The following is a 27,500-nucleotide window of genomic DNA, read 5'->3' on the forward strand; positions in this document are numbered from 1 at the left end:
GGTTGTGGAAAATTCATTAGAAAAAAATCTAGCTAATTTACATATTCTTTTAAGCATTCATTTTAATTAATGCCCCATTAGTTTATTCGGTTTACTTATAGGATGACCATCTTTACTTAACTGTTACGTGTAATTATATTCATGCAGATATTCTACATAATTTTACTTGCATATTTGCGTAAAAAGTGTATAGTAAACACAAAACTGTTTCCATATATTTATGTATACGTATATATTTTTGTTTAACAAATTTTGCCTACCAAACTCCTCCTAGAGTTTGGGTCTACAGACATGAAACTTCATATATAAGATATTTGAATCCATGCGGAACTTTATTTTTGTGTTTTAGCCCGGAAAAATTGCCAGGTGAAGGTCGAACGCCGGCATTACGAATGCATAATGTAGTAGATATTGGTTCATGTTTTAATTTTTAGCCTTGCATTGTAAATGGCGACAGACAAATATAAATCGTGAGTTGAACGTTTTGGTTTCGATTTTCAGTGATGCCGCACGAGTCTTCTTTTTTTACTTTTAAAATCATTATTATATATTGTGTCCAACATCTATATATAAAAGTGAAAATGTCTGTCTGTCTACACTTCCCTACCGTACATATCACACTTTTTATATATATATATATACATATGCACTATAAAGTTATGAACAGTACATAGGACCCGAGCAAAGCCGGGAGGAACTGCTAGTCTATATTCCGATAAATTCGTGTTTCTTTTGTATGTATTGATATTCATATAAAACACCCTCTTTTCTATTTATTTAAAAAGAAAGTACAATTTTCTTATATCTTGGTTGTTGTGGTGTAAATGAAGAAAAAAGAAACAAGAACGACCGACCGCGTTTTTGTGTGGCTTACCTCGTTTTCATAATGAAGAAGAAAGAAACAAAAATGGCTGCCCTGTTTCTTTATATGCCTACAGGGTGACCACGAGGTATGCAAATGAGATGCTCCTGATTGGAGATAAAAGAGGAGTGATTTGGGGAAAGAAGGCATTCTGATGTTAGATTGCGAGCAGAGAAGTTGTATTTGTAGAAGCGAAAAGTCGGATTCGGGGAGAGAAAAGCTAAAGTTGAAGAAGTTCGTTTTGGAGTGGAGAGAAGACGCGTCAAGTGGTAACCAGAAAGTGAAAGTTCGGACAGCAGTGTCACGCAATCGACAAGCTATTTCGGCCCATCAAGCAAATTAACATGGCTGAGTGGAGACTGAGCACTCAGATGTTGAGACCCTTTACTGAGGAGGGTGACTTGATTAAGTGGCTGGAGAAATTAAAAATGGTGGCGAAGCTGCAAAAGATAGAAGATGTGGTCACCTTGCTGCCGCTATACTTAGAGGGCGAAGCCTTCACGATTTACCAGCAGATCCGAGATGAAGACAAGGAAGACCTTGCCTTAGTGGAGCAAAGGCTGAAATTGGCCTTCGCGGAGGGCCCATTTGAAGCACTTGGCAAGCTGTCAAGTTTGAGGTTGACCGGCGAGTCCGTTGACGTCTTTACGGCAGAGATCAGGAGACTGGCAGGTTTGGCTGGTTACGTGGGGAGGAGCCTGGAGATGACGGTAAAGCTGTACCTAGTGAACGGCTTCCCAGAGGAAATCTCTGCGAACATGCAGAGAATCACGGGGATCCATTCTATGGAAGTGGACCATCTCTTGGTCCACGCCAGAGTCCTAGTGAAAAATGTTAAAAGCCCAATCGTGGCTGCAGCTGTGAGTGGAAATATGTGCATGAGGCCTCACTTGAATGAGAGGCAGCCGGCGAGGCGACAGGAGGGGAGACCTGCCATCAAGTGTTTCCGGTGCCAGGGTCCTCATCTGATCAAGGACTGCAAAGAGCCGAGACTGGGGATCACGTGCTACCGATGTGGACAAGTGGGGCATATTAGCCGCTATTGTGTTGCTGCACGGGACCAGGGAAACGAGTGAAGGGGAGCTATTGCGCCAGTGGTTACCCCTTCTGTGTGGAAATGACGCATGATGGAACATTGCCTCGATTACCGGTGGTAGTCAATGGGAAGAGAGCCAAAGCCCTTGTCGACACAGGCTGCACTACAACGTTGTTAGCGAGGAATGTCGCGAGGTCATGGAGCGGATCCAGGATTATTAGGACCGTGGATGGCAGGGATGTGAAATGCCTAGGAGAGACGACAGCGGAAGTAATGGTGCAAGGGGTGCCCATTGGACTGCAAGCCCTAGTGTTGAATAATCTGGTCGGTGGTGTCGACGTGATTATAGGTATGAGTGCAATTAACCGACTGGGGGGCGCTACGTTAAGAGGGGGCCAAGTGACGTTTGGACGTCTCGGCGCAGTGGGGATGGCAGGAGTGGAAGGTGATAGAACCGTCAGAACCCCAAAACCGGAGGTTTGCTGCATTGAGGACAAAGATTCCTTAGCGAAGTTTGATGGCGTGAGGTGGACGGTGGAATGGAAATGGATCTCCGGGGCCCCAGAACTACAGAATAAGGTGGGCTGCTACGAAAACACCCTGCGAGGAGAAATAAAAAAAGGATTCGAGGAAGAAGGGGAGAGGTGGATAAAAGAAGGAATTCTGAAACCGTGGACAGGGGAAGAAAAAGGAGTGTAGCCACTACTGGCGGTTGTTCAGCCTACCATAAACAAGATAAGGCCCGTGCTGGATTTTAGGGAATTGAACAGACACGTAGCCTGCCACACTGGAACGGGGATCGACGTATGTGAGGAGGTCATGAGGAAATGGAGAAGAATGGGGCGGGCCACTAAGATTGTCGATCTGAAATCGGCATATCTGCAGATCCATGTAGATGAAAAACTCTGGCAGTACCAACTGGTCCGGTACAAGGGGCGGGTGTATTGTCTGACGAGGTTAGGCTTTGGGCTGAGTTCAGCCCCCAAAATTATGACTGCCGTGCTGAAGACAGTGCTGAGCAAACACTGTACAGTGGAGGAGGCCACTAGTTCGTACATTGACGACATCCTGGTGGAGGAGGCAGAGATGACAGCAGAGAAAGTAAGAAGCCATGTCGAGAAGTATGGGTTAACTGCAAAACCGGCGGAGGCCCTAGATGGAGGAGCGGTGCTGGGGCTGAAACTAAGGCGAGATGGAAAAGAAAGCCTTGTCTTCGAACGAGGGAATGCAATACCCGAAGTCGGATCTGAGCTGACGAGGCGAGAACTCTTCTCAGTCTGCGGGAGGCTGGTCGGGCACTATCCTATCGCTGGCTGGCTCAGGATAGTATGCAGCTTTATTAAACGACAAACAGGCACTGATGGCTGGGAGGGCCGTGTGACGAAGGAGATCATGGACATGATGCAAGAAGTCATTGCGAGAGTGAGGAATGAGGACCCAGTGAAAGGGAAATGGTATGTCAGCGGCGAAGACGCGGGTGTGGTTTGGTGCGATGCCAGTAACCTGGCGTTGGGCGTCGTACTAGAGATAGGAGGTGTAACTGTGGAGGATGCGGCGTGGCTAAGAAAAAACAACGACTTCTCCCATATCAACGTAGCAGAACTAGATGCCGCTATAAAAGGAATCAATCTGGCCCTGAAATGGGGATTGAAAATAATTGAAGTCAAAACCGATTCGGCAACGGTAGCGTCGTGGATTCGGTCGGCAGTAACTGGCAACAAGAGAGTTAAGACCAGGGGTGCTGCGGAAATGCTGATCAAGCGCAGACTCGGAGCGCTCACCGACCTGATAGCGGAATTCCAGTTGAGAGTATCTGTTGTGTTGGTCCCGTCAGAAAAAACAAGGCGGATTCCATGACACGCGTGAAGAAGGCCTGGCTGCAGGAGGGAAAGGAGGTCTCCTCGGTATGCTGTGCAGGGGAAGAAGTCAAAGAGTCACACGAAATGCACCACTTTGGTCGAGAACGAACGTTATTCCTAGCCAGAGATGCGGAGACCACCGAGGAGGAGGTTAGGGAGGTGGTGGAGAACTGTCGAGAGTGCCAATCAATTGACCCTGGACTGTCCAGACACGAAGCAGGAGAGCTACACGTTGCGGAGGACTGGAAGCGATTGGCCATTGATGTGACGCACTATCGCCACAAATTGTATCTGTCGATGGTCGACTGTGGACCGGGAAGGTTTGCCATCTGGAGAGAGATCAGGGCAGAAGCTGCATGGGCGATCGGAGGGGTCATCGAGGAGATATTTTTGGAGAGAGGGCCGGTTGAGGAACTGTTAATGGACAATGGCCCCGCTTTCCGATCAGAAGCCTTTAAAGGGTGTGCGATAAGTGGGGAGTAAGGCAATTTTTCAGAGCAGCGTATCGGCCGAGTGGCAACGGAATAGTGGAGAGGAATCATCGCACCATTAAAGCCGCTGCGGAAAAAAGCAACGTATCACCCATAGAGGCGGTGTTTTGGTATAACATCTCGCCGAAGACTAAACAAGATGAGACAACTGTGCCTCATAGGGCCGTTTTCACATATAAGTGGCGGCATCCGTGCAACAAAACAGCAGGAATTGAGAGTGAAGAAGCCACTATCAAAGTAGGTGAAGAGGTGTGGGTGAAATCCCCCAATGCACAGTGTACCACTCGTTGGAAAAGAGGGGTCGTAACAGGATTGCAGTCGAAGAACAATGTGATGATGAATGGCGTTCCCCGGCATATCTTAGACCTGCGTCGCGTGACATTGCCGGTATGCAGTGAGGGCAGTGAAGAGGAGGAAATCGAGGGCCACCGAGAAGCAAATGATGCTGCTCGACCTGACTAAAGCCCGCGTTGTAGTGAACCTGAAAACGTTAACCCCCGAGAAGTTGTCCCCCAGAGGCCTCGACGTGAGAGGAGGCGACCTGCTTGGATGGAGGATTACGAAGTATCCTATTGATCTCGAAGATCAGGGGGGCGTGTGGTGTAAATGAAGGAAAAAGAAACAAGAACGACCGACCGCGTTTTTGTGTGGCTTACCTCGTGTTCATAATGAAGAAGAAAGAAACAAATATGGCTGCCCTGTTTCTTTATATGCCTACAGGGTGACCACGAGGTGTGCAAATGAGATGCTCCTGATTGGAGATAAAAGAGGAGTGATTTGGGGAAGGAAGGCATTCTGAAGTTAGATTGCGAGCAGAGAAGTTGTATTTGTAGAAGAGAAAAGTCGGATTCGGGGAGAGAAAAGCTAAAGTTGCAGAAGTTCGTTTTGGAGTGGAGAGAAGATGCGTCAAGTGGTAACCAGAAAGTGAAAGTTCGGACAGCAGTGTCACGCAATCATTTCATTCACTTGCTAAAGATCTAGCTAATTTTCATATGCTTTTAAACATTCATTTTAATTAATTCCCTATTAGTTTCTCGGTTTTCTGATGGGATGATCATCTTTTGTAAACTATTACGTGTAATTATATTCTTGCAGATATTCTACATGATTTATACTTGCATAATATTTGCGTAAAGAGTTTAGAGTAAACACAAAATTGTTTCCATATATATTTATGTATACCTATATATTTTTATTTAATCTATCTATATATCTATAAAAGTGAACCTGTCTCTGTGTGTACATTTTCCTACGCAATAACTCTGTCAATTTTCAGTCTAACGACTCAACATTTGATATTCAGGGTACTGATATTTGGAAAAATCTTTCTGATCGGTTTTCGGTCAGAACTTTAGCTGTTAACGGGTCAAAGTTCAACGATTTGACCTTTGAGAACTCTACCAAACTTTTCCGACAATTTTGTATCCAAACACTTGAAATTGTAGATATAGGTTCCTTGGACATGGATCTAACTTAATAACTTGATTTGAGCCCAAAACAATAAATGTTAAGGGGTTATAATAGGGGTCGAAGTTAAAAAAATTGACTGCTTTTCTTGTTTGTTTGTTTTTTTTTTTGCTCAACATACACATCCATACACCCGGGCAACGGCGGGCTGAAATGCTAGCATATCTATAAAAGTGAACGTGTGTGTGTGTCTACATTTCCCTATACAATAACTCTGTCAATTTTCAGTTTACATACTCGAAATTTGATATACCGGGTACTGAGATTTGGGAAAATCTTAGTGATCGGTTTTCGGCCCGAAATTTTGTTAAGGGGTCAAAGTTCAACAATTTGACTTTTGAGAACTCTACCAAACTCCTCTGACAATTTTGGATCCAAATAATTGAAATTTATATGTAAGTTCCTTGTATCTGTGTTTAACTTAATAACTTTATTCGAGCCCAAAACAATAAATGTTAAGGGGTCATAATAGGGGTCAAAGTTTTAAAAAAAGTGACCCCTTTTTTTTGCTCAGCACACAGTTCCAAACAACCGGTCAACGCCGGACTAAAACGCTAGTGTATATATATATATATATATATATATATATATATATATATATATATATATATATATATACACCCGTGTGTGTATATATATACACACACACACATATATATATATATATATATATATATATTATATAATAACAAAGTTTATTTATCAAAATCAGCCACACAAAGGACACTATGTTTCCTTGCAATGAAGAATAATCATGCTAAGTTCCTGTTATTCTTATTTGCAATAATGTTTTCATTATATTATTGCTAATCTTTACTCGAGTATTAACCTCTACTTAATTAAATGCTGATAATCTATACACAACATAGTATATCACTTGCGATTTTGTGTCTATACATGAAATAATATATAGAGAAAGAAAGAGAGTGAGAGAGTAATATATAAAACTATAATACAAAATTAGAAACAGATTGGTTAAAGGATTTTGTTTCAATGGCCTCGTCGTGCAGAGTGACTGGGAATAGACGCATTTCCAGATGAAATAGAAATCGAGCCAGTAAGAAACTATTTGTAAATTATAAACGTAGTTAGCCAATGCCTACCATGCTCGGCTGTGTTTTCTCCTCACAAGTTTGTCTAAACGTTGACTGTGTTGATGCCCTACTTTCATCAAGACAATGGATTAAAATTGTTTAGAATCGCGTGACCTTTTTTTCTGCTATTCAGCTCGTACTTCCCCAACGGAAGTTACATGCGATTTTCACTGAACATATGATTCTCGACTTTGCTTATTCTGTTACTAGGTCAACCTGATATATAACACAATTTTACTATATGAATTGCCTATATATACGGAATAGAACGTAATCAGTAGGATATTAAGTTTTGCAAGCAACTTTAAATACGAGATAAAGCTGAGAGTTACAGGGAAGTATATTTTGTAAGTTAAATAACTAAAGCAACAAATAGATAGCTTCAGCCAAATATCGATCTTTCTTTGTTTATAGGTTTAATTTGAAAAAAAAACCCAACTAGCTGAATAATGTGTGTGTGTGTGTGTGCCAATGCCTTCCCGTGTTTTGCATAAAAAGTATATTATGTACATAAAATCTAAAAAACGTTTTCTTACGTAATGTTTTCTTTTTCTCAGAAACACAATAGAATTGGTACTAAATATTAAAGTGCACTCGAAGGATGAGATGAGGGCAGGACTCTTTTAGAATTTCAATCATATACATTGATTATAGTTAAATCATTAGTATAAAATCTACTACAGGAGACAATACGAGTGGTCCTAAATCTTTATTTCGAGATAATGAATCTGCATTGCCCAATCCCCTAATGAGCTCTGAAAACAGAATCCCCTTAAATCTTCAAATAATTTTATCAGATTTTAATGTGATTTAAACCACATATAAAGACAGTAATTCAGAGACATGTTCTAAACTTTATCTTAGAGAACAAAGTAGGGGGAGCGGCAGTAAAGAAAAGAATGTTATCTATATAGTGAAAGAAAAAACAATCATGTATCTGATTCAATCCAGGACAACGTATGATCTTAGCGGTAACGTATATAATGGCACATTTTTCTGTTTACAATGAACAAAAAAGCACATGTCGATTTAATTATAGGTAATTCCGTTCGACAAAAAAAATTCGCGAGTTTGATAAGACACAGGTGAAAAATGTTGGATGTTACATCGACCAAAACGTTGTGAAGATAACACTCAAGATAAAAGCAGTAGTCTGAAATAAAGTGAACAATCAGTCCTCATCTTCAGATTTTAGAAACGTAACAAGTTAGTTATACCATAGTGTGATATTTTGGGACAGAGGACATGTACACGTTTCTTTCTCTCTCTCTCTCTCTCTCTCTATATATATATATATATATATATATATATATATATATATATATATACCCTAGCTGTACCCGGTCACGCGTTGCTGTGGCTCAGTTTTTTAAAATGGAACACATTCCTCAAGAAAAATTGCATTTTGTTCGTTTATTTACTTTTATTATTTTTGCAGTTTTTTTTATCAATAAAAGTTTTTCCACCTCCCCTCCAAAAAAAAAAAAATTTACCATAAATTGTTAGGTGAAAGTTTTGTTTTTTGTTTCAGGAAAACTTGCAGTTTTTTTTTTGTTTTTTTTTAAAGAAATTTGGCAGTAAACGTTTCTTTTTGAAAACGGAATTTTTATCATAAAAAGAACAGATGAATGCTTTATATGAACATTGTAAATAGTTAGGTGAAAGTATAGAAAAGTTTGATTTGTTTTTCAAGAGACTGTACAAATTATTTTTTCCACAGATGTTAAGAAAAATAGAAAACATACTTTCATCATTAATTATGCAAAAAAATAAATAAAGTGGAAAACTTTGTGTTAATGATGTTTGCTAAAAAACAAATGCAGTAAACTTCGCTGAAGTGTTAGCATATGCTGCATCTAAAAAAGTTGTTTCCTGCTGACAATTAAATAAAATAAACATCTAAAAATTAGTAAAAATAAGTAAAATCATGAATGACGGCTCTTGGGGGAGGCAAGTAAGTAGGAACAACACAATCATTTGTGTAAAATAATTAATATTCGAAAAATTGTAAACAATAACAAAAATACCTGATACCAAATGAAGTAAAATTTAAGTATCTTTTATACGTGCTGAAACTGTGTTTAAGTTATTTTTATTTCATTTCTTTTATTAAAAGTTGTCTTTCCAACAATTAACTGGTTGCATGTCGTTTAATCATTGGGGACTTCACTCTTAGAAAATTGTATAAAAAATCTATGACTATCACTAACTCTAAATTTGGGAGTGCAATTCGAACTTAGGGTTTGTAATAGATAAGTCATATGTTAGCTGTGTCAGAAATTTCGTGAAAAATATTGAATAATTCCACCCCGTTTTCCTCGAAAAATGTAATTCAAGCCCTATTTTTTCAATTAAACGAGCAAGGGCCAATGTTTCATTTTAAAAAAAACACACACACACAAAACAAACAACGTGGTTTAAAAGAAAGGTTTTAAACTTCGGACTTTACAGGTAAATTTCTAAAAAAACACTACTTTTTTGTTTTAAATTTGAATATATTATTTATTGATCTTTTCTCTTCAATTTGTGATATATAAAACTTTGCTGAGTAAATTATTTACTTTTTAATAGACATTTGAAAATGGGAGGCGTGAATTAATTCGGCCCCCTGTCTTTCCAAGCTTATAACTACTCGAAAAATATAATTCAAACCCCATTTTTTTTTTAAATTAAAGGAGCAAGAACCAAGGTTTCATTAAAAAAAAATCATAACCTGTGTTTAAAAAAAGGTTTTAAACTTCGGACTTTAGAGGTAAATTTCTAAAAAACACTACTTATTTTGTTTTAAATTTTAATATATTATTTATTGATCTTTTATCTTCAATTTGTGATATATAAAATTTTTCTGAGTAAATTATTTACTTTTTAATAGACATTTGAAAGTGGGGGGCTTGAATAAAAAAAACGTTTGTCTAAAATATTATATTCGGTTTATCGGAAAGAGCATAAAATTTCACATTGACCCTGAGAATATCGTAAAAATTGAATCAATAGAAAAATTTTGATAGATTTTTAAAGTTTAAAAATTGAAAATACTGAGCTCGTAAAATTCAATTAATTTCATTACTGTTTTTTAAAAAATAATATTTCTATTACTTTTTATACAACTTTAATAGTTTATTTTGGAAGTATAATCCATAATGAAAATAAACAAACCACTTTAAAAAGAGAAATTACGAGTTTTTTTTTATATTTCATTCGCAGGTTCGTGTTAGGGGTGTAAAAATTACATACAAAAATTCTGATACACCTAGTCATTTGTTTACAACTTTTGAGAAATTAAGCCTCCTTACTCCTTAAGCGATAAGCAGACATTTGTTTGTAGTTTTTCTTTTTTCAGTGTGTAAAATCTACTTTGAACAAAATATTTGGAAATTAGAAAAATAAAAAAAACAAAAAAAAAACTTTGTTTTAGCATGTATAAAGTATTTAGGTTGGTAGATAATTAAATTCTACTGTATTTGGTATAAAATTTGTTGCTTTTTAGAATTTTTGACTAAGGGAGCTTGCTTAGATCGTATTTTAAACAAAACTACGAAGGTTGGAATGCCCCCCTAAAATGTGCTTGGAAAAATCGATTTTATAGCGAGATTTAAGAATGGTTAGCTGAAAAAAAAGGTGAAAAACAACACAAATAACCAATAAATAATTTTTACCAAAGGTACTTTTTTTACTTACATGAATGAGTTTATTTTATGTTTTAAAGTATTTCTAAGCGCTTTACTTTATTTTTTAATCTAAAATTGCGAGTGTGTGGGGTCGAAAGAATTCCCAGCTAGATTGCAAACGAAATCTTCAGATTTAGCGGGAAAACCGCTGAATTGGAAACACTGGTCACGTGACGGCAAACGGTGATAAGTAATTGTCCATAAATAAAAATGGCCTATCGGTACAAAGAAAACCACCTATTTATTATAGAAAAATTAAGTATTATGTTATAATTAAAGAGATATATAAAAACACGCATGGGTACAGTAAACATATTATACCAAAATATCTCTATGTATTTATCTATGCATTTTTCATTAAATAAAAATAGACGTTTTGTCTATTAACTCTATTTTTGATTCTTTCCAACTTGCAAATTAAGAACTAGCTGATGTAATCTCGATATTTATCATATATCCGAATAGGACTAACTTAGTTTATGAATTCAAACGTCCTTTAGGGACTGTGTTTCTGACAAGAAAGTTGAAAACATACAACTAGGTTTGACTAGCACTATTTTGTCGAAGAGATTAACAATGCATCGCTCCCAAAACAGTGCTATATTTAACTACTTGAGTAATCAACATTCTTGTCCTCTGTCACAATTCATGAAGATTTTAGTTGACGACACAGCTATACTTAAACAGACCATTAATATAATTGTAGATATAGATCGATTCATACCATCCTAAAAATTCCAACAAAAACCTTACAGCTAGCCATGGTTCTCTGCAGAATGTGCTGCTGACATCGCGTACAGATATCCTTTTTCATAGCTATCGACGTAGATATACTGAGACTAAAGCTGCTTTCAGGGCTGCAAGCAACCACTGTAAAAGAGTCATATAAAAATTAAAGAAAGACATATGCTCACCCCGTTAAATCCAAAGTAGCTGAGCAGCGGCTTGGTCCCCACCAGTTTTTGCAAATAGCAAACAGGATCCTGAACAGAAGCGTGCGTTCTATCCCAACCATCATCAATGGACCGGTCATCTCGTCAGCATCAGACAAAGACAAACTATTTACCAAGAACTTTGCAGCTAATTCTACCCTATGCGACCAAGGCCATCAACTCCCCGTATTTCCTCCTATAACAGACAACACGCTATGTAACACAAATATCTGTGCGTGATGTCGCCAAGCTAATAAAGAACCTTGATCCCAGTAAAGCAACTGGCCCTGACGGCATTCCAATTATAGTGTTGAAAAACCTCGACCAGAACTTGCCCCCATACTTACAAACCTGTTTAAGCGTTGTCTTAAAGAGAATTGCTTCCCAACACCCTGGAAAACCTCATCAGTATGCCTTGTATTTAAAAATTCAGGTGATAGGTCATCTCTCTCTCAGTACAGACCAATAAGTTTCCTGTGTGTCATGAGTAAGTTGCTGAAATCCATATTAAATAAAGTAGTCAACCACCTCAGCAGAGATAACCTTAGTGACATGCAGTATGGTTTCCGTTCTACTAGATCTACAGCAGATGTGCTAACGGTTAAATCTGATGCGATGAGTGAATCTCTTGACAAAGGCTTTTTTCTAGGGCAATTGCTTTTGACATATCAAAGGCCTTCGATAAGGTATGGCATAAAGGCCTACTTCGCAAGATTTCCAGCTTCAGTATAATTGCTTCTATCTTTACATCATCAACGCTCTGATCCCCATTTGGCATCAACTGAAATGGATGGCTCTCGTCTTGGGGAGGCTCCATGTTTTAAGAGACTTCTTAGATTGAACTTTACTCCTGACCCGAAATGGAACACGTACATCAAATCTGTTGCCAAAATCACTGGGAAAATGGTGGGATGCTTCTACCGCTCCAGTAGATATCTCACTGCTGATACAATTCTCTATCTATATAAAAGCAAAGTACGTCCACGGATAGAGTACTGTTGCCACATCTGGACAGGAGGTGCTAAAAACAGTTTATCCTGCCTTGACAGAGTACAAAACAGACCTCGTAGCTTAGTGGGGAATGCGCTTTATGGAAAACACCCGTCTAGCTGAAACCACTGTCAATAATTTCCCCCACTCTTTGTCTGTGCCTAAACGTAGATTCTATGAACAAAGTTTCTTTCTTAGAAGTGCCCGCCTGTGGAACTCTCTTCCGTTTGTCTGTTTCCCACCTGACTACAAATTGGAGGTCTTCAAGTCCAAGAATAACAAATTCCTGACGAACCGCCCCTTAAGTAATTCACTTTATCAGATCCCCATTACTAAGGATTACTACGATATTATTCCATTGATTACTGTACTGCAATGAACATTATCCTCGAGTGGCCTCCGGGCCTTGATAAGTGGTGACTACAATGTAAAAAAAAGTTAAAATACTAGAAACGTTAATAATAAAAACTAATAAAATAAGCTTAACTACTAGTAGTAACATCTTAAAATGTTAGTTAATTATTATCATAACTTTACAAATTGTAACAATATAGGTTATAAAATATAGGTAATGTATAATTTGTTTTCCAAATCGATAAGATAAATCTATTCTGCCGACGAATCATTGGAAATACTTTCACTTATGATAAATATGGAAATTACATAAGCCAGTGCCTGCCAGAAGTGAAATCCTTTATTCAAAAAGGATAAAAAAAGAATTAATAGAAAAAAATAATCTTTTTTATTTAATGATTACTCCTGGCCTTTTTTTTTTTTTGCCATATCAGACGGTTCGATCATCTCAATCGTTATCAAAGTTTATATTTTCCTAAAAGCACCGTATAAGAGCGCTTGAAATGGTGGAAAACACATTAGGTGTAATATTACCTGAGATTTGCATACTTGCTCGGCGTGTCGAAATAATATTAAAAAAAAAACATACACCAAAATTTATTAATAGTCTGATCTTCAACAACACACACATACACACACACACACACACACACACACACACACACACACACACACACACACACACACACACACATATATATGTTTTATTTTTATTACAGTATCTTTCTGTTAAGTTACATTATTGTTTCAGCTACTCGGCCGTTTTTTTGGCCGTCTGTAGCATCCTCAGATTTTACAGAAATGTTCGCTATTTTGGGATGAGAGAGTGAATGAGATCGTGGGGGCGAGGAGGGCGGAAAAAAGGGAGGAAGGGAATAAGGGGAAGGTGGGAGGGGGCGCTTGGTATGTCGATAATGTTTTAGTTTTGGGGTTTAAGGAACTTGTGGGTGAGGATCTGGGAAGTTCATTTCTGGTGTGGCTAAGGACATACGGATACATGGAGGGGAAGGGGAATATGTGGGAGTGGGAGGAGGGGGTTACTTTACAATTCGAGTTTTTATGCGTCTTGTTAGTGAGATAATTTCTTGGTAAGTATGTTTTGACTTGTTGGGTGTTCGCATATGTTTGGAGGCGGGGGGGCTATGATTCGGTTCATTTATTTTTAGTTTTTATTTTGTTAATTATTTGAGCGGCAGACTCAGTAGAAGCAACTGATCTTGTCGGTCTCTTCATTCTATACGACCTTACAAACACTATAAATAACAAAAACATAGGACTATATAGAGACGATGGCCTCATAATAGTTGAAAACTCAAATGGCCCCAAATGCGAAAATATAAAGAAAACGTTAACTAAAGAAATGAAGAGAATAGGACTAAAACTAGACATCAAATCCAACATAAAAACCGTCAACTTCCTCGATGTAAGTCTCAACCTCTCAAGCAATAAATACGAACCTACATCAAAGACAACACCTATCCACTCTATATACACCCACTACCAAACTACCCAAAACATATAAAGTTCATCCCCACATCTATCGAAAAAAGACTTAACACCAACTCTTCCAAACTCGAATTTTTTAACAAATATAAACCCTCCTACGAAAATGCACTCAAGGAAAGTGGTCACTCAAAATCTACCTTCAATTACATTAAACCAAATCCACCCAATACCGACAACAAGAGAAATAGAAGTAGGAAAATAATTTGCTCCCCCCTCAATACAATGGTCAAAACAAAACTTGGTACTAAATTCTTCCAACTAATAAACAACCACTTCCCACCCAGCCACGTACTAACAAAATCTTCAACAAAAACACAATTAAACTCAGCTACAGTTGTATGGACAATCTAGAACAAATAATCAAAAAACATAACAGAAAAATACTTAACAAAGACGAAAATACAAACAACACGAACAAGTGCAACTGCAACAACAAATCGGTATGCCCACTTAATCAAGAATGCCTACAAACAGAAGTAGTATATAAAGCCACAATCGCACCTAAAGAAATCCCAAACGACAAAAAATAGTATATTGGCCTGGCTGGCACCTCATTTAAGAATAGATTCAGAGTACATAAATGCTCTTTCACAAACCCTAACCACCCTAACAAAACCTCACTAACTACCCACTATCTACATCTAACCCAAAATAATTTTACACCAACCATTAAATGGGAAATCGTTAGAAAATCCAGCACATGTAAATCCCTAAACTCCCCATGTCTCCTCTGCCTAAACGAGAAACCCCTTATCTCCAATTTTAAAGACAGAGACAAATTACTAAACAAAAACAGGAAATCACCATAAACTGTAGGCATTACACACCCCACCTGCTTAGCAACTATACATCTCTCTAAAACATCCCTTAGACAACACCACCTTAAATCCCCCTAATTATATATCCAATACAACCACCCACCACAACTACCATGACATACCCTCAAACAAACCCCCTCAATAACTCCCCCACACCCCACACCACCTTACCGCCTCCTCCTAAGAAAACCCCTTAATACAACAAATAAAACATACCCCACATCACCACCAACTCTAAACACCACATAACCTCATCCCACATAACCACCCAATAATCGGCCAATCCCCCTGCCCAACCCCAACACACACTACATGCAACCTCCACGACTTAACACATAAACTAATTAAGGACATGTCACTTCCAGTATCCAAAAGACAGTTTACTTTCCGGCCATTAATTCTAACTTCAATACATTTCCTTTTTTACCATACATGGACTCTTTTTTAGAATCAATGGTCTTTATTTCAGGCTTACAATATTTCTCCTTTTTGCATACTGTTGACTTGTGTCCATTACACCCGCACTTATAGCATGTTTTGCTTTTGAAGTAGCACTCTTTTGTGAAGTGATTCTTTCCTCCACACGTCTTACAGTATTTTTTTTTACATAGTGGTTACCTTGCTTTACCCTTTGTATTTGTCAACAATTTTCTCTTCGATACTAGTATTATCCTGTTTGAAATTAAACAGTTTCTGGCATTCCTCAGTAACTTTCTATAAGGTTATTTCTATGTCTTGGTTCATAATGGATAATATCCTAGAACGAATCTCTTTATTCTTCGAGGATGCTAACCCTTGCACAAATATCAAGCATTTAAACATGTCCTCTTTTAGGTCTTTCAACTTAAATATCTCGCATTGGACATTTACTCTCCCAGCATATGCGATAAAGTCTTCATCATCTTGTTTCAAAATATTTAAACACCTATTACTAGTATAAAATAAGCTATCCCATTCCCCGAAAATGTTCGATAAAATTTCTGTAGTCTCTTTAAAAGAAATATAATCGGGTTTCCTTGGGAGTATAACATTTGTATACTTGATACTTTCATGGTAACCCAGTTTTTGCAACAGTAAAATGTTTTCTTCATCCGACCAGCCCTGACATCGTTTGGAAAAAAATATTTTCGTATCTACGATAATATGCTGGAAACGTTAAGCATTTAGTTGGTTCATATAAAAATTCTGTCAGCGAATTTGCAGTTCCTTCCGAAGTTTTTTCTTGTTTCATTAATATTGTTTAAATACGTCACTTTGTTTTAACTGTTCTTTTTGTAAAAATCCCATCTGACTTTGCTGATCTGCCAGTGCTAATTGTATCGTTTTTGTAAACTCGGCTAATTGTTCCAGGTCAAAGAATATTTTTTAAAACACAGGAATAAAACAAAGGTTCACAGTACATACACACAGCATTAAATAAATTCACTGAATATATTTTTAAACCAAAAAAAAACATTCTTTTCTAGACAACGTTTTTGCAACATCCAAGAAATTGACGCTGAAACACAGCCGACACGCGTTTTTTCCGCCGTATTTTTTTCTTTTCATGAAACAAAAGAAATTTGAAATACACATTCAAAAATTATTCCTTTCAGTGCTTCGTGAAATGCCAATTTCTCTTTTTTTTCAGTAAGACCGTAACAGACTTGATTAAAAAAATGTAACTTTTTGTGTGTCTTAGCTTTTTTTTTCAGTAGTTGAATTTATCCGTGCAGTATTTTCTTCTCTTCGTTTTCCAATATTTTTTGCTTAAAGTTTTCTTTTTGTGAGTTCGAATCTTGTCGCCATTTGTTATATCCTTATTTAAATAAGAATACAGCAAAAAACACGGGGTTATGGTGAAAGACAAAGGGGTTTTATTTACAAGGGAATACAGGTGACATAAGAGTTACTCGACATCTTATCTTATTCTCTTCCTGTCTTTTTTTCCTTCACTCTCAGTCACGTGAGAGAGTATAGTTCATTTCATCTATGAAGGGATGTTAGGTTATTCCATTACATCATAAAGTCACCTTAATTTTTTTTCCAATAAAAGCTTTAAAATAAAGCTGGAGTGTTATTTTCTTTAGGGCAACACGTTTATGGTTCCACCTTGTATATGGCGACATAGCAGACGACAATATGATGAAGTCATATGTGATGACGTCATATATGACGCCATAGCAAAAATGTAAAAAGGGTCGAAATAAAAGTAAAGCTTGCCGGGTAACACCGGGTAAATTATCTCATATATATATATATATATATATATATATATATATATATAATCACGTATGCTTCTAGAAAGTTATGAGCCGTGAATGAAGCATAAAACCTATGTTAGTTTCCAGCTTCCCCAACTGTACTGACATGCAGAAGTTCAAGTGTAATGTAAAGACATCTTGCTGCTAAACTCCCTACATAGTACCTCTGCAACTTGGGCCCTGATAGTAGCCCCCTACATAAAGTGGCAACGTGCCTTGTTTGGGGTGAAAATGTAATAAAAAAACTAGTGGGGCGAAGGCAGATTTTTGTCGAATTGTTGTCTTAAGGTCGATCCAAATGGTTTCAATATTTCCCCAAGATATTCTACGTTGTTACAAATGTAGCAATATATTAATAAAGTACGTTAAAACTGTTTATATGTCAAATGCTGCGATTTGAGTTGAATGTTGATTTCTGGTACGCTGAACAATGTGTGGCGTTTATGTGTGTGCATATAAGGCGTCCCAGTTTATTACATTTGCCGTGTGTTTTGTGTGTGTTTACGTGAGCGGGTGAGGACTGCAAGGTTGGATTGCTGTTGGATTGCGTTAATGGGTGAAAGGTTAAAGATGAACTTCACGGTAGGGTTAATCTCTATGTTATTGAAAGTTCTAGGTTAATTATTCGGACTGTTATTCTCATCTTGGGTGTTATAAGCACAACGTTTCGGTCACTACAACCTGCGACCTTCTCCGGGTGTTGATGGATGGCTCTCGTCTGGGTGAGGCCCCGTGTTTTGACAAGCTTCTGGGTTTGACCTTTACTCCTGATCTGAAATGGAACACGTACATCAAGTTTGTTGCCAAGGTCGCTGGAAAGATGGTGATATCCTTCTACCGCTCGAGAAGAGATCTCACTACTGATGCAATTCTCTATCTATATAAAAGCCAAGTACGTCCAAGGATGGAATACTGTTGCCATATCTGGGCAGGAGCTGCTAAAAACAGCCTATCCTGCCTTGACAGAGTACAAAATAGACTTCGTGGCTTAGTGGGGGGTGCCCTTTTCTCTACCCTGCAACCTGTCTCCCACAGAAGAGACGTTGCGAGCCTATCCTTTTTTTATCGTTATTTCCATGGCAGGTGCTCGTCTGAACTCCAATCTCTGGTCCCCCCTCGCCAATCTTTCACGAAAAACACCCATCTAGCTGAATCCACTGTGAAAAATTTCCCCCACTCTATATCTGTGCCTAAATCAAAACGCGGATTCCATGAACAAAGCTTCTTTCTTAGAACTGCACGCCTGCGGAACTCTGTTCCGTCTGCCTGCTTCCCACCGGACTACGAATTGGATGTATTCAAGTCCAATGTTAACAAATTCCTAATGAACCGCCCCCTTAAGTAAACACTTCATCAAATCTCCACACTAATGTAATGCATTTGCAATAACCCTTATCCCTGAGTGGCTTCCAGGCCTTGATAAGTGGTGATCACTGTGTAAAAAAAATGGATATGAGTGTCCGTCGTAAACTTTATAGTGTTATTAAAATTGTTGATGTATTTGTGGAAGTCCTCTGTTAGTGAAACTGTGGCAATATAAAGAAAATGTCATCAATATATTGACAATAGTGAGAGCGCTCGAGGAGGAAGTTTGGAAGTGTTTACTTTCTAGAATAGGTATAAATATAAATAGCTAGGAACCATTTTAGTGTCCATAGCGGTTTCTTTGAGTTGGGGATATTTTTTCTTGTTGAATTGAAAGTTGCTGTGTTTAAGAATGAAGTGTTAGGTTGCAAATGTCTTATATTTTATCATGAGGGAAATTTTTGTGAAGAAGGAATGCTTTACAGGCCTGTACACTTTCATATGTCAAAGGTCAATAACATGCTTTCTTTGTAGCGCATTTATTTTTTAAAAGATTGTGAGTTTGTGGAGTTTGAGAGTGTTGTAGAAATTTGCTGCTTTAGAGTTAGTAAGGGTGAAGAAAGTGATGATTTTAGAGATACAGGAAACAAGACATTGTATAAGATCAATCAGTTCTTATTTATAGCTAAAAATCGGGTCTTCTTTGTATAAATGTGTGTCTTTGAGTTGGGTTTCCGCTGCTTCGATATATTTATATTTACATGTCCATGATGGCTATATATTCTCCCTTGTCTGCCGATTTGATCTTAATACCATAGATGTTTTAGGTGTAACTTTCTGTTCATTCTTGTAGAATGTGTATTCTTTTTTTCCTGTAAGGTATGTAGTGAAGTAGACAAAAAAAAAGAAATTAAAAAAATATATATATAAGACACAGCTGTTCCTTCCAAAAGATCGAGCTCTTCAACGTCCAAAAATAATTCGCCGTCACTTCTTCCAACTGTCGTTTCACTTTCTGCGCTCTTCACGCCTATTTAAAAAATGTACCGTTTATACGCTGCCCATTTCTCCACTTATGCAAATTGACTATCAAACAGAGCCATCTGGTTTTCCATTTCTGCAAACAGCCAATTTGCAAAGTGGGACAACTCAAACCACACAGAGCCATCCAGTTTTCCATTTCTCCAAACAGCCAATTTGCAAAGGGGGACAACTCAAACCACACAGAGCCATCTAGTTTTCCATTTCTCCAACCGGCCAATTTGCAAAGGGGGACAACTCAAACCACAAGGTATTAAACGCTTGGTGGGGATATATTGAGAAAATTTGACGATAAAGGATTTGTTTATAGTATGGTGGTTATATTATAATAAATCCAGATTTCTTTCTGTCGGTTTGCTTGTTTGTACGTTTGTTAGTTCGCATGTCATACATTACAGCATACGAGATGACCTCATAACAGGACGTCATATATGATTTAGTTATGTTTGGTATTGCTTTTTCTGTGATGACGTCATAGCAGATTCGACATGACAACGCCGAGTATATACACATGTATATATATATATATATATATATATATATATATATATATATATATATATGTATATGAGAGAGAAATTTAGCTTTTCGTCTAATAACATTTATTTTCTTTTCTTTGTTTAACAGCAATGCCAAATCAGATAAACCATGGTACCGCGAGAACGACACCCGAAACGATATTGCCAAACAGGCGTTTCAGGCCTTAATGACGGTAACACTCCGAAAACCAGACAGTCCTGCATACAGAATGTTCTCAGAAGAAGTCAAAAGGCGAGCCCAGTCGAATGGAAGCAATTTCACGTATGGAAAGGAAGAGGTAAGTTTAATATTTAATTGTGTTAGCATCTAAACTTGAGAAAACAACGATTGTAAGTGTTAACATTACATGAAGAGAAATTACACATCAGGTTAAATTTGGTCGCAAACTTAATTTGAATTTGCTTTTTTTTTTTTTTTTTTACAACGGCATCACCACATTATCAAGGCCCAGAGGCCACTCAAGGATAAGGGTTAAAGAGTGTACAGTAGAAATTGGTCAATATAGTAATCATTAGTAATGAAAATTTGGTAAATTTAATAACTTATATGGAACGGCTCATCAAGAACTTATTTACTTTAGACTTGAACACAACCATATTGTAGTCAGCCGGAAAGCAGGAAAACGGAAGACAATTCCACAGGCGTGCAGTTCTAAGAAAGAAGCTTTGTTCATGGAATCTACGTTTAGGTTTAGGCACAGATAAAGAGTGGGGGAAATTATTGATAGTGTTTACAGCTAGACGAGTGTTTCTTGTGTAAGTTTGGCGAGGGGGGACCATAGATTGAAGCTCAGTTGAACACTTTCCATGAAAATAACGATACATCAGAGACAAACTCGCAACATCTCTTCTGTGAGATAGAGGTTGCAAGGAGGAGAAAAGGACATCTCCTACGAGGCTACGAAGTCTATTTTGAACTCTATCAAGGCAGGACAAGTCCTTTCTAGCAGCTCCTGCCCAGATGTGGCAACAGTATTCCATCCTTGGACGCACCTGGCTCTTATATAGATAGAGAATTGCATCAGCAGTGAGATATCTACCGAATCGATAGAAAGATCCCACCATTTTTCCAGCGGCCTTGGCAACAGATTTGATATACGTGTTCCATTTAAGATCAGGAGTAATGGTCAAGCCCAGAAGCTTGTCAAAACTTGAGACCGCCTGAAGACGAGAGCCATTCATTTCAATTGATGACAAATGTGAATTAGAATGTTGATGATGTAAAGAGAGAAGCTTGGTTTTAGATGCATTAAAAGTAACCAGCCACTCCTTTCCCCATTGTACTACGTGCTCAAGATCAGAGGAGAGAGAATTGGAGAGAACTTGGTCATTTACTGTCTTAGATGTGGTACCATAAATGGTAGTGTCGTCAGCATAAATGTCTACAAATGATGTAAGGATATGATTTGGAAGATCATTAATGTAGATCAGGAAAAGAGTTGGGCCCAGGATGGATCCCTGAGGGACACCGGCATTTATACTGTGAGCTTCTGATTTTTGCCCCTCAACTACTACTCTTATGAACCTATCAGAAAGAAATGATTTAATAATTGAGAAGACTTTTCCAGCTATACCATAGCTAGCGATCTTATGAAGTAAACCTTTATGCCATACCCTATCAAAGGCTTTAGATATGTCAAGAGCAATTGCCCTAGAAAGATTGCCACCGTCGAGAGATTTGCTAATCCTATGCGATATAACTGTAAGGACATCTGCTGTAGATCTAGCAGAACGGAAACCATATTGAGTGTCACTAAGAAGTTTATTTTTGTTGAGATGTTTGATTACTTCTGTATTTAACACAGATTCTAGCAACTTACTCATGACGCACAGGAGACTTATTGGCCTGTACTGAGAGGGGGATGAGCGATCACCTGAATTCTTAAATACAGGGCATACTGATGAGATTTTCCAGGGAGATGGGAAACTATTCTCCTTAAGACAACGTTTAAACAGTTTTGTAAGTATGGGCGCTAGTTCAGGTTGAAGTTTTTTGAGTACTATAATTGGAATACCATCAGGGCCAGTTGCTTTACTCGAATCAAGGTTTTTGATTAGCTTCGCAACATCACGTACAGATATACGTATATCACATAGCGTGTTTTCTGATACAGAAGGAAATATTGGGGGTTGGCGGTCTTGGTCGCACATAATGTTTACACTTTTCAGGCGTGTTTTTTTTCAAGTTTACATGCATAATACTCAATGGGTTTTAAATTGAAATAATTTCTCATTTATCAATATATAACAAACACAGCGACATAAAACTATTTTTATGCCTAAACTGATTTTACCCCCATCCTTCCATAGCCGCGACCTTTATCTATTACTATACATGTTTTCGATCTTCATCCGATAGAAAATGAGACTTACAGTGTTGTCAGATGATTAAAGTGGCAACGGCGGATATAGTCATAAAAGATATGATAAAGATCAAACTTGCAATTGAACGACAAATAAACACACGATAGAAATAGATTTACATAAAATGAAGTGACAACCATATCAGAATATTGTGTGGTAAGAAATAAGTTTAGTTTCAACGGTGGTGACCCTAAGTAGCAATATGCAAAAAATAATTTTAAAAAAAACGTGCACAACAACTGCACAAGTTTTGAAAATATTTTTTTCAGTATTTTCTGTTATAAGAAAAACGAATCTCGCAATGTAATTTGAGGGAATAATGAAACTCAATAAATTTCCAACCGGAAAATTATGAAACATAGCAAATAAAAAAAAAGCATATACTTGTAACAAAAGATTTCAACTGATGGGTTTATTTTCGTTTCGTCTATGAATTGAGTGTTTGTGGCAGATCAAAGTCACTGCACCAACCACGAGTCTCTCCGTCTTTTTTTAGATTTTGCAATATGTACTCATCTCAAGCCTCTGTCCTATCGCTGCAGTGTAATATCTCTATCCTTGTTTTACAATGTGCTACGACATACTTAGTGTACTTTCTTCCGTTAAATTTAAATACGTCTGACTACCTCGACTATTCGTGAACCTATTAGTTTTCAGGGGTTTACTCACGACACTGAGACCAATTCAGAGTTTGCATACGAAGTCAGATGGGACTTAACTGATAATACACAAAGGAATGGTTAAAATGCAACACTGTGACTTTTCCTTCGTGTATTTGCAGTCTGACACCTGGCAAATCTTTGGTTTCCATATGCAAAATTAAGAGCGACCACAGAACTACGGATTCTTATGACTGTAACATATCGCGGACCCGTGTATACAAGTGCATGCGAAATTAATTAACCGGTAAAGAAAAAAGTCTATAAAACAAAGAGAACGATCACATTCAAAACGTGGAGCACAAGACGCAATAACGTTCGAGATCACGTTAGAAGCGTGGATACGTTCGGGAAGACGATCACGTGGGTTGTATGCCGATCGTAACAGTGAGGAAATAAATATCGTTGTTACAAAGAAAAAGCGAGTTGAAGTGAATTTTTTTTTTTAATTCTTTGTCTACTTTGCGACTGGAACTGCAAACAAAGTGTTGTAACCCGAACAGCATTACAATAACAACGACTCCTGGATTCACACAACAGCCTTCTTAATTAGGTAATTTGGATAGTACCATATTGCTACGACATCTACCACAGTGCACAGAGTTTGCATTTTGAGAGGTGAATTTTTATAGGATATTTGTAATAACCACAAAGCACATCATGTGTTTTACATTATACGTTATGTTACATGTTCGCTTACATTTAAGGTTATAGGTGTTAGAATATTTTTCTGTGTTTTATGAATTCAAGAAAAAAACATCGCATAAGCCACGGTATTAATTTCCCATTTTTAAATGTACACAACTTGTTTCAAGTAGGGCGTTTTGATTTGCTAGTCGCTAATTTAATGAGTTTGTTTTGTGTCAAGTCACATCGGAAATATTGTGAAAGCTTAACCTTTTCGCCTACGAAGTCACAACGACACATGAACTATACGATTTACCCCGCTCCAATCATCAATTTACATGAGATGCCTAATTTGAGAATAGAGATTCAGTGGGAAAAATTGCTCCAGATTTAGAAATCTCATTAACGCCATGATGACATTTGGTGATTTCTAATGAGGGAAATTTTTGTTTTCTCCTTTTTAATTTTTATTTCTAAATATAAATTGGCATTTCAATAATTTTCTAAATTGGAGTGATCAGGTTAAAAGCCTTCGCTAAAAACAATTCTGGCATGGACATTAATTGAAGTCATCTCCCGGCTAGCAAACATGTGTGGGTCCACTTCCCTCAAAACAAAATCATAATATTTATGAATGCATTTAAATTATATGATGCAGTTCTTTAAGTTAAACATCATGCAACCAATTTAATAATTAGGTGCGTCTGCTTAATATATATATATATACTAGACAGCTACCTTGCATTGCTCCGTCGTGAGATACACTTAAACACGATATTTAAATGCATACATATTACGGATTTATAAGTATCGAGCCAGTTCTTTATCAGATATTACATTATACCTAATATATATAATAGTCATACAAAAAGTTAAAAAAAATACGACTTGGGTGCCTTCAGCCTAAACCAAAACTAGAGCCATTCCATAGCCTCTGAACTACGTCCATATCCATGTAAATATTTTTAAAAAAATAACGTTAGATTTGTGCATGTAACTGGTTTAGTCGACTACTTCTGCAAAAGTCAGCTGTTTTGTTTTAAAATTTGACACTTAACAATACCAACTCGAAAGTGTGCTGCAGGTCCACACACCCTATGTATCAAATTTCCAATCTATTGATAAAATTTTCAAATAAGTGTTTAGTAGAGATATTTTCAGACACACCGACAAGGTAACTTATATATATAGATATTAAGAGATAGAGATATGCCTATTTCCGTGTGCTAAAAGCTTTTCATCTTAAATTCTACGTAATTGTACAGAATGTAGAACCTATGCGTATATAAAAGTCAACGTAATAGTAAAATGAAATCGATCATTTAATAATAAACCATTAAAATGAATAAGTAATCAATCAACTAACTAGGCGAAGGTTTTGAATATATAGCGTCAATTTCGGTTCCGTTAAGTGTAAAAGGTCGCTACTTGACACATATTCCAATATCCTAAATCCCATGACAAGGAAAGTTCGTTAAAAGTCAACATGTTTCCGAAATTTTTATTCGGATTATTTAATATATTATTTTAAGTTTAATATACGATTTTAATGTTATTTGCTGATTATAACCACTATTCAAAACCTTCGCCTAGTTAGTATAATAGTGTTAGATTATCAATATTTATATTGCATAAGATCGAGAATACTTTCATTAAATATCTAGATGAGGGCTCAGATATTTTAGCACAATGTTTACGTTGCTAATACGCAGTGTTATGTTCTCTTTTGTTTCCTTTGATTTGAGTGTAAATATGTGCCTATTCTATGCTGAAGATGTAACACTTAAATAATATGAAAGTTTGTATTCTTTTAGTTAGTATAATAGTTTTGGGTAATCAATATTTCTATTGCATAACATCGAGAATAATTTCATAAAATATCTAGTTGCGAGCTTAGATAAGACTTTGGCACAATGTTTACATTGTCGATACGCGGGATGTGGTATAATAGCTGAATTGTGTTCTTTTTTGTTTCGTTTCAATTGAGTGTAAAGTAACGGGGTTATATTTCCTGGCGAAATATGCCTATTCTATGCTGAACAAGTAGTACTTAAATAATATAAAATTGTGTATTCTTTTAAAACAAACATAAAATTGTGTTTGTATGAACTGCATTTTCATAGCGAAATTAGATTATTGTGCAACTAAATATGTTCGCTGGTGTCGTAAGTTTTATATATTCTGAACGAGAAATTCATCGCTTAAAGAAAATATAATTATTAAACATCTGGACACTGATAGTACATAAAAAGTACATTACTGTATGATATAAATCTCACCTGTCTGTTTAAATGTATGTATGTATGTCTAAAATTTTTGACAGAGGTGATGGATTTTTATGAGATCGCAACCGTTTTGAAGCTGGATTCTTCGGACGACAAATATCGAGAAATTGACTAAAAACATTAATTACTTCATCCTCAACTGGGCACTTTCTCCAGGGAGGGGTCGCTTTTTTCGGCGATATTTTCGAAAGTCATCATCTCTTTTCGATTGACTAGCCTTTATTTAAACCTTTGCCACTTCCGGTTGGGTGATGGGCGCAGCAGCACATACGTCACGTTTTTCCTATTCTTTTCCCCCTTCACAGGCTACTACTACTTTTTTTTTTTTTTTTTTTTTTTTTTTTTTTTTTTTTGCTCAACACACACCTAAAAAAACCCGGGCAATGTATATAAAAGAAAATGAGAAATTATATAGTACACGCACGTCTTGTGGGTAAATATATAAATTATAGAAGAAAAACACCTACAAAGCTTCACTTCTATACCTATTCCTAACTATCTAATATGCTCTATAGTTAAGAGACTGGATTTTGCTGATAGTCTTGTTGGTTGTGAATTATAAAATTTAGAATAAGAACTTCGTGACAGAATATGACGTTAAAGACAGGACGCCTGGAATGAGACGTGGTGAAGAAGATAGAATAATGTGCTTATGTAACGTAACCTTTACACTTTGCTTTCGTAATTCATAAAAATAAAACTGGAAAGAAAGAAATAAAAACCAGGATCGGCATTTTTTTTTCTCTTTTTAACATTGCAATTACATTTAGCTTGTTAATTAACTTTGTCTTGGTGCTGTTTTTCGATACCTGTCTTTATTCTTTATTTGTCCATCACTTTTCCGTCATGAATTTCTAAACTGCTGCGCTTAGTAACCGTTCAATAATACAACTGCAAAATATTTTAATAACCGTAGAACATCCTTATCTTCGGAGTGTCCTGTGATGATTATAGTGTTAAGGGATAATTTGATCATAGTTTTAATAAGATTATTATGATGCTCTTCTGAATGTTTTCTAATCCAATATTTAGTCTAACGAGCTGTATATATTCTAATATATTATCTACCATCAAATATCAAAAACATGGTTTAAATAGTTTAGGAGTGAACCCTAATCTTAACGATAGAGAGAAGTAACAAAAAATCGGTTAAATCGCATTATTCAGAAGATCACATATTGGGAGAGCACCGGAAATGTTTATGACCATTGTAAAAAAAATAGAAGTAGCATCTATATATTAATATAATAGTACCTTTAACGTGCGTAGTGTGTAACTGTTTCCAAATTATAAAGTATTCGATCGGGAGATCCTATTTATTTGTAGGAGGATAAATAACAACAAATAAATAGATAAATTG

General features: G+C 36.9%; 1 protein-coding gene across 4 annotated transcripts in view; it reads left to right on the plus strand.

The window, feature by feature from the left end:
• Nucleotides 1-27,500, plus strand: part of LOC145246048 (atrial natriuretic peptide receptor 1-like) — a 1,646,502-nt gene that overhangs the window by 644,598 nt on the left and 974,404 nt on the right. For all 4 annotated transcript variants that reach the window (XM_080107889.1, XM_080107890.1, XM_080107891.1 and 1 more), the window contains one exon: nt 20,294-20,483. In XM_080107889.1, the coding sequence (XP_079964015.1) occupies nt 20,294-20,483 (190 nt within the window). The remainder of the gene's footprint in view (nt 1-20,293; nt 20,484-27,500) is intronic.

Source organism: Euprymna scolopes, chromosome 23 (assembly GCF_053919585.1).
Source record: "Euprymna scolopes isolate OS-2025 chromosome 23, ASM5391958v1, whole genome shotgun sequence".
NCBI lineage: Eukaryota > Metazoa > Mollusca > Cephalopoda > Sepiida > Sepiolidae > Euprymna > Euprymna scolopes.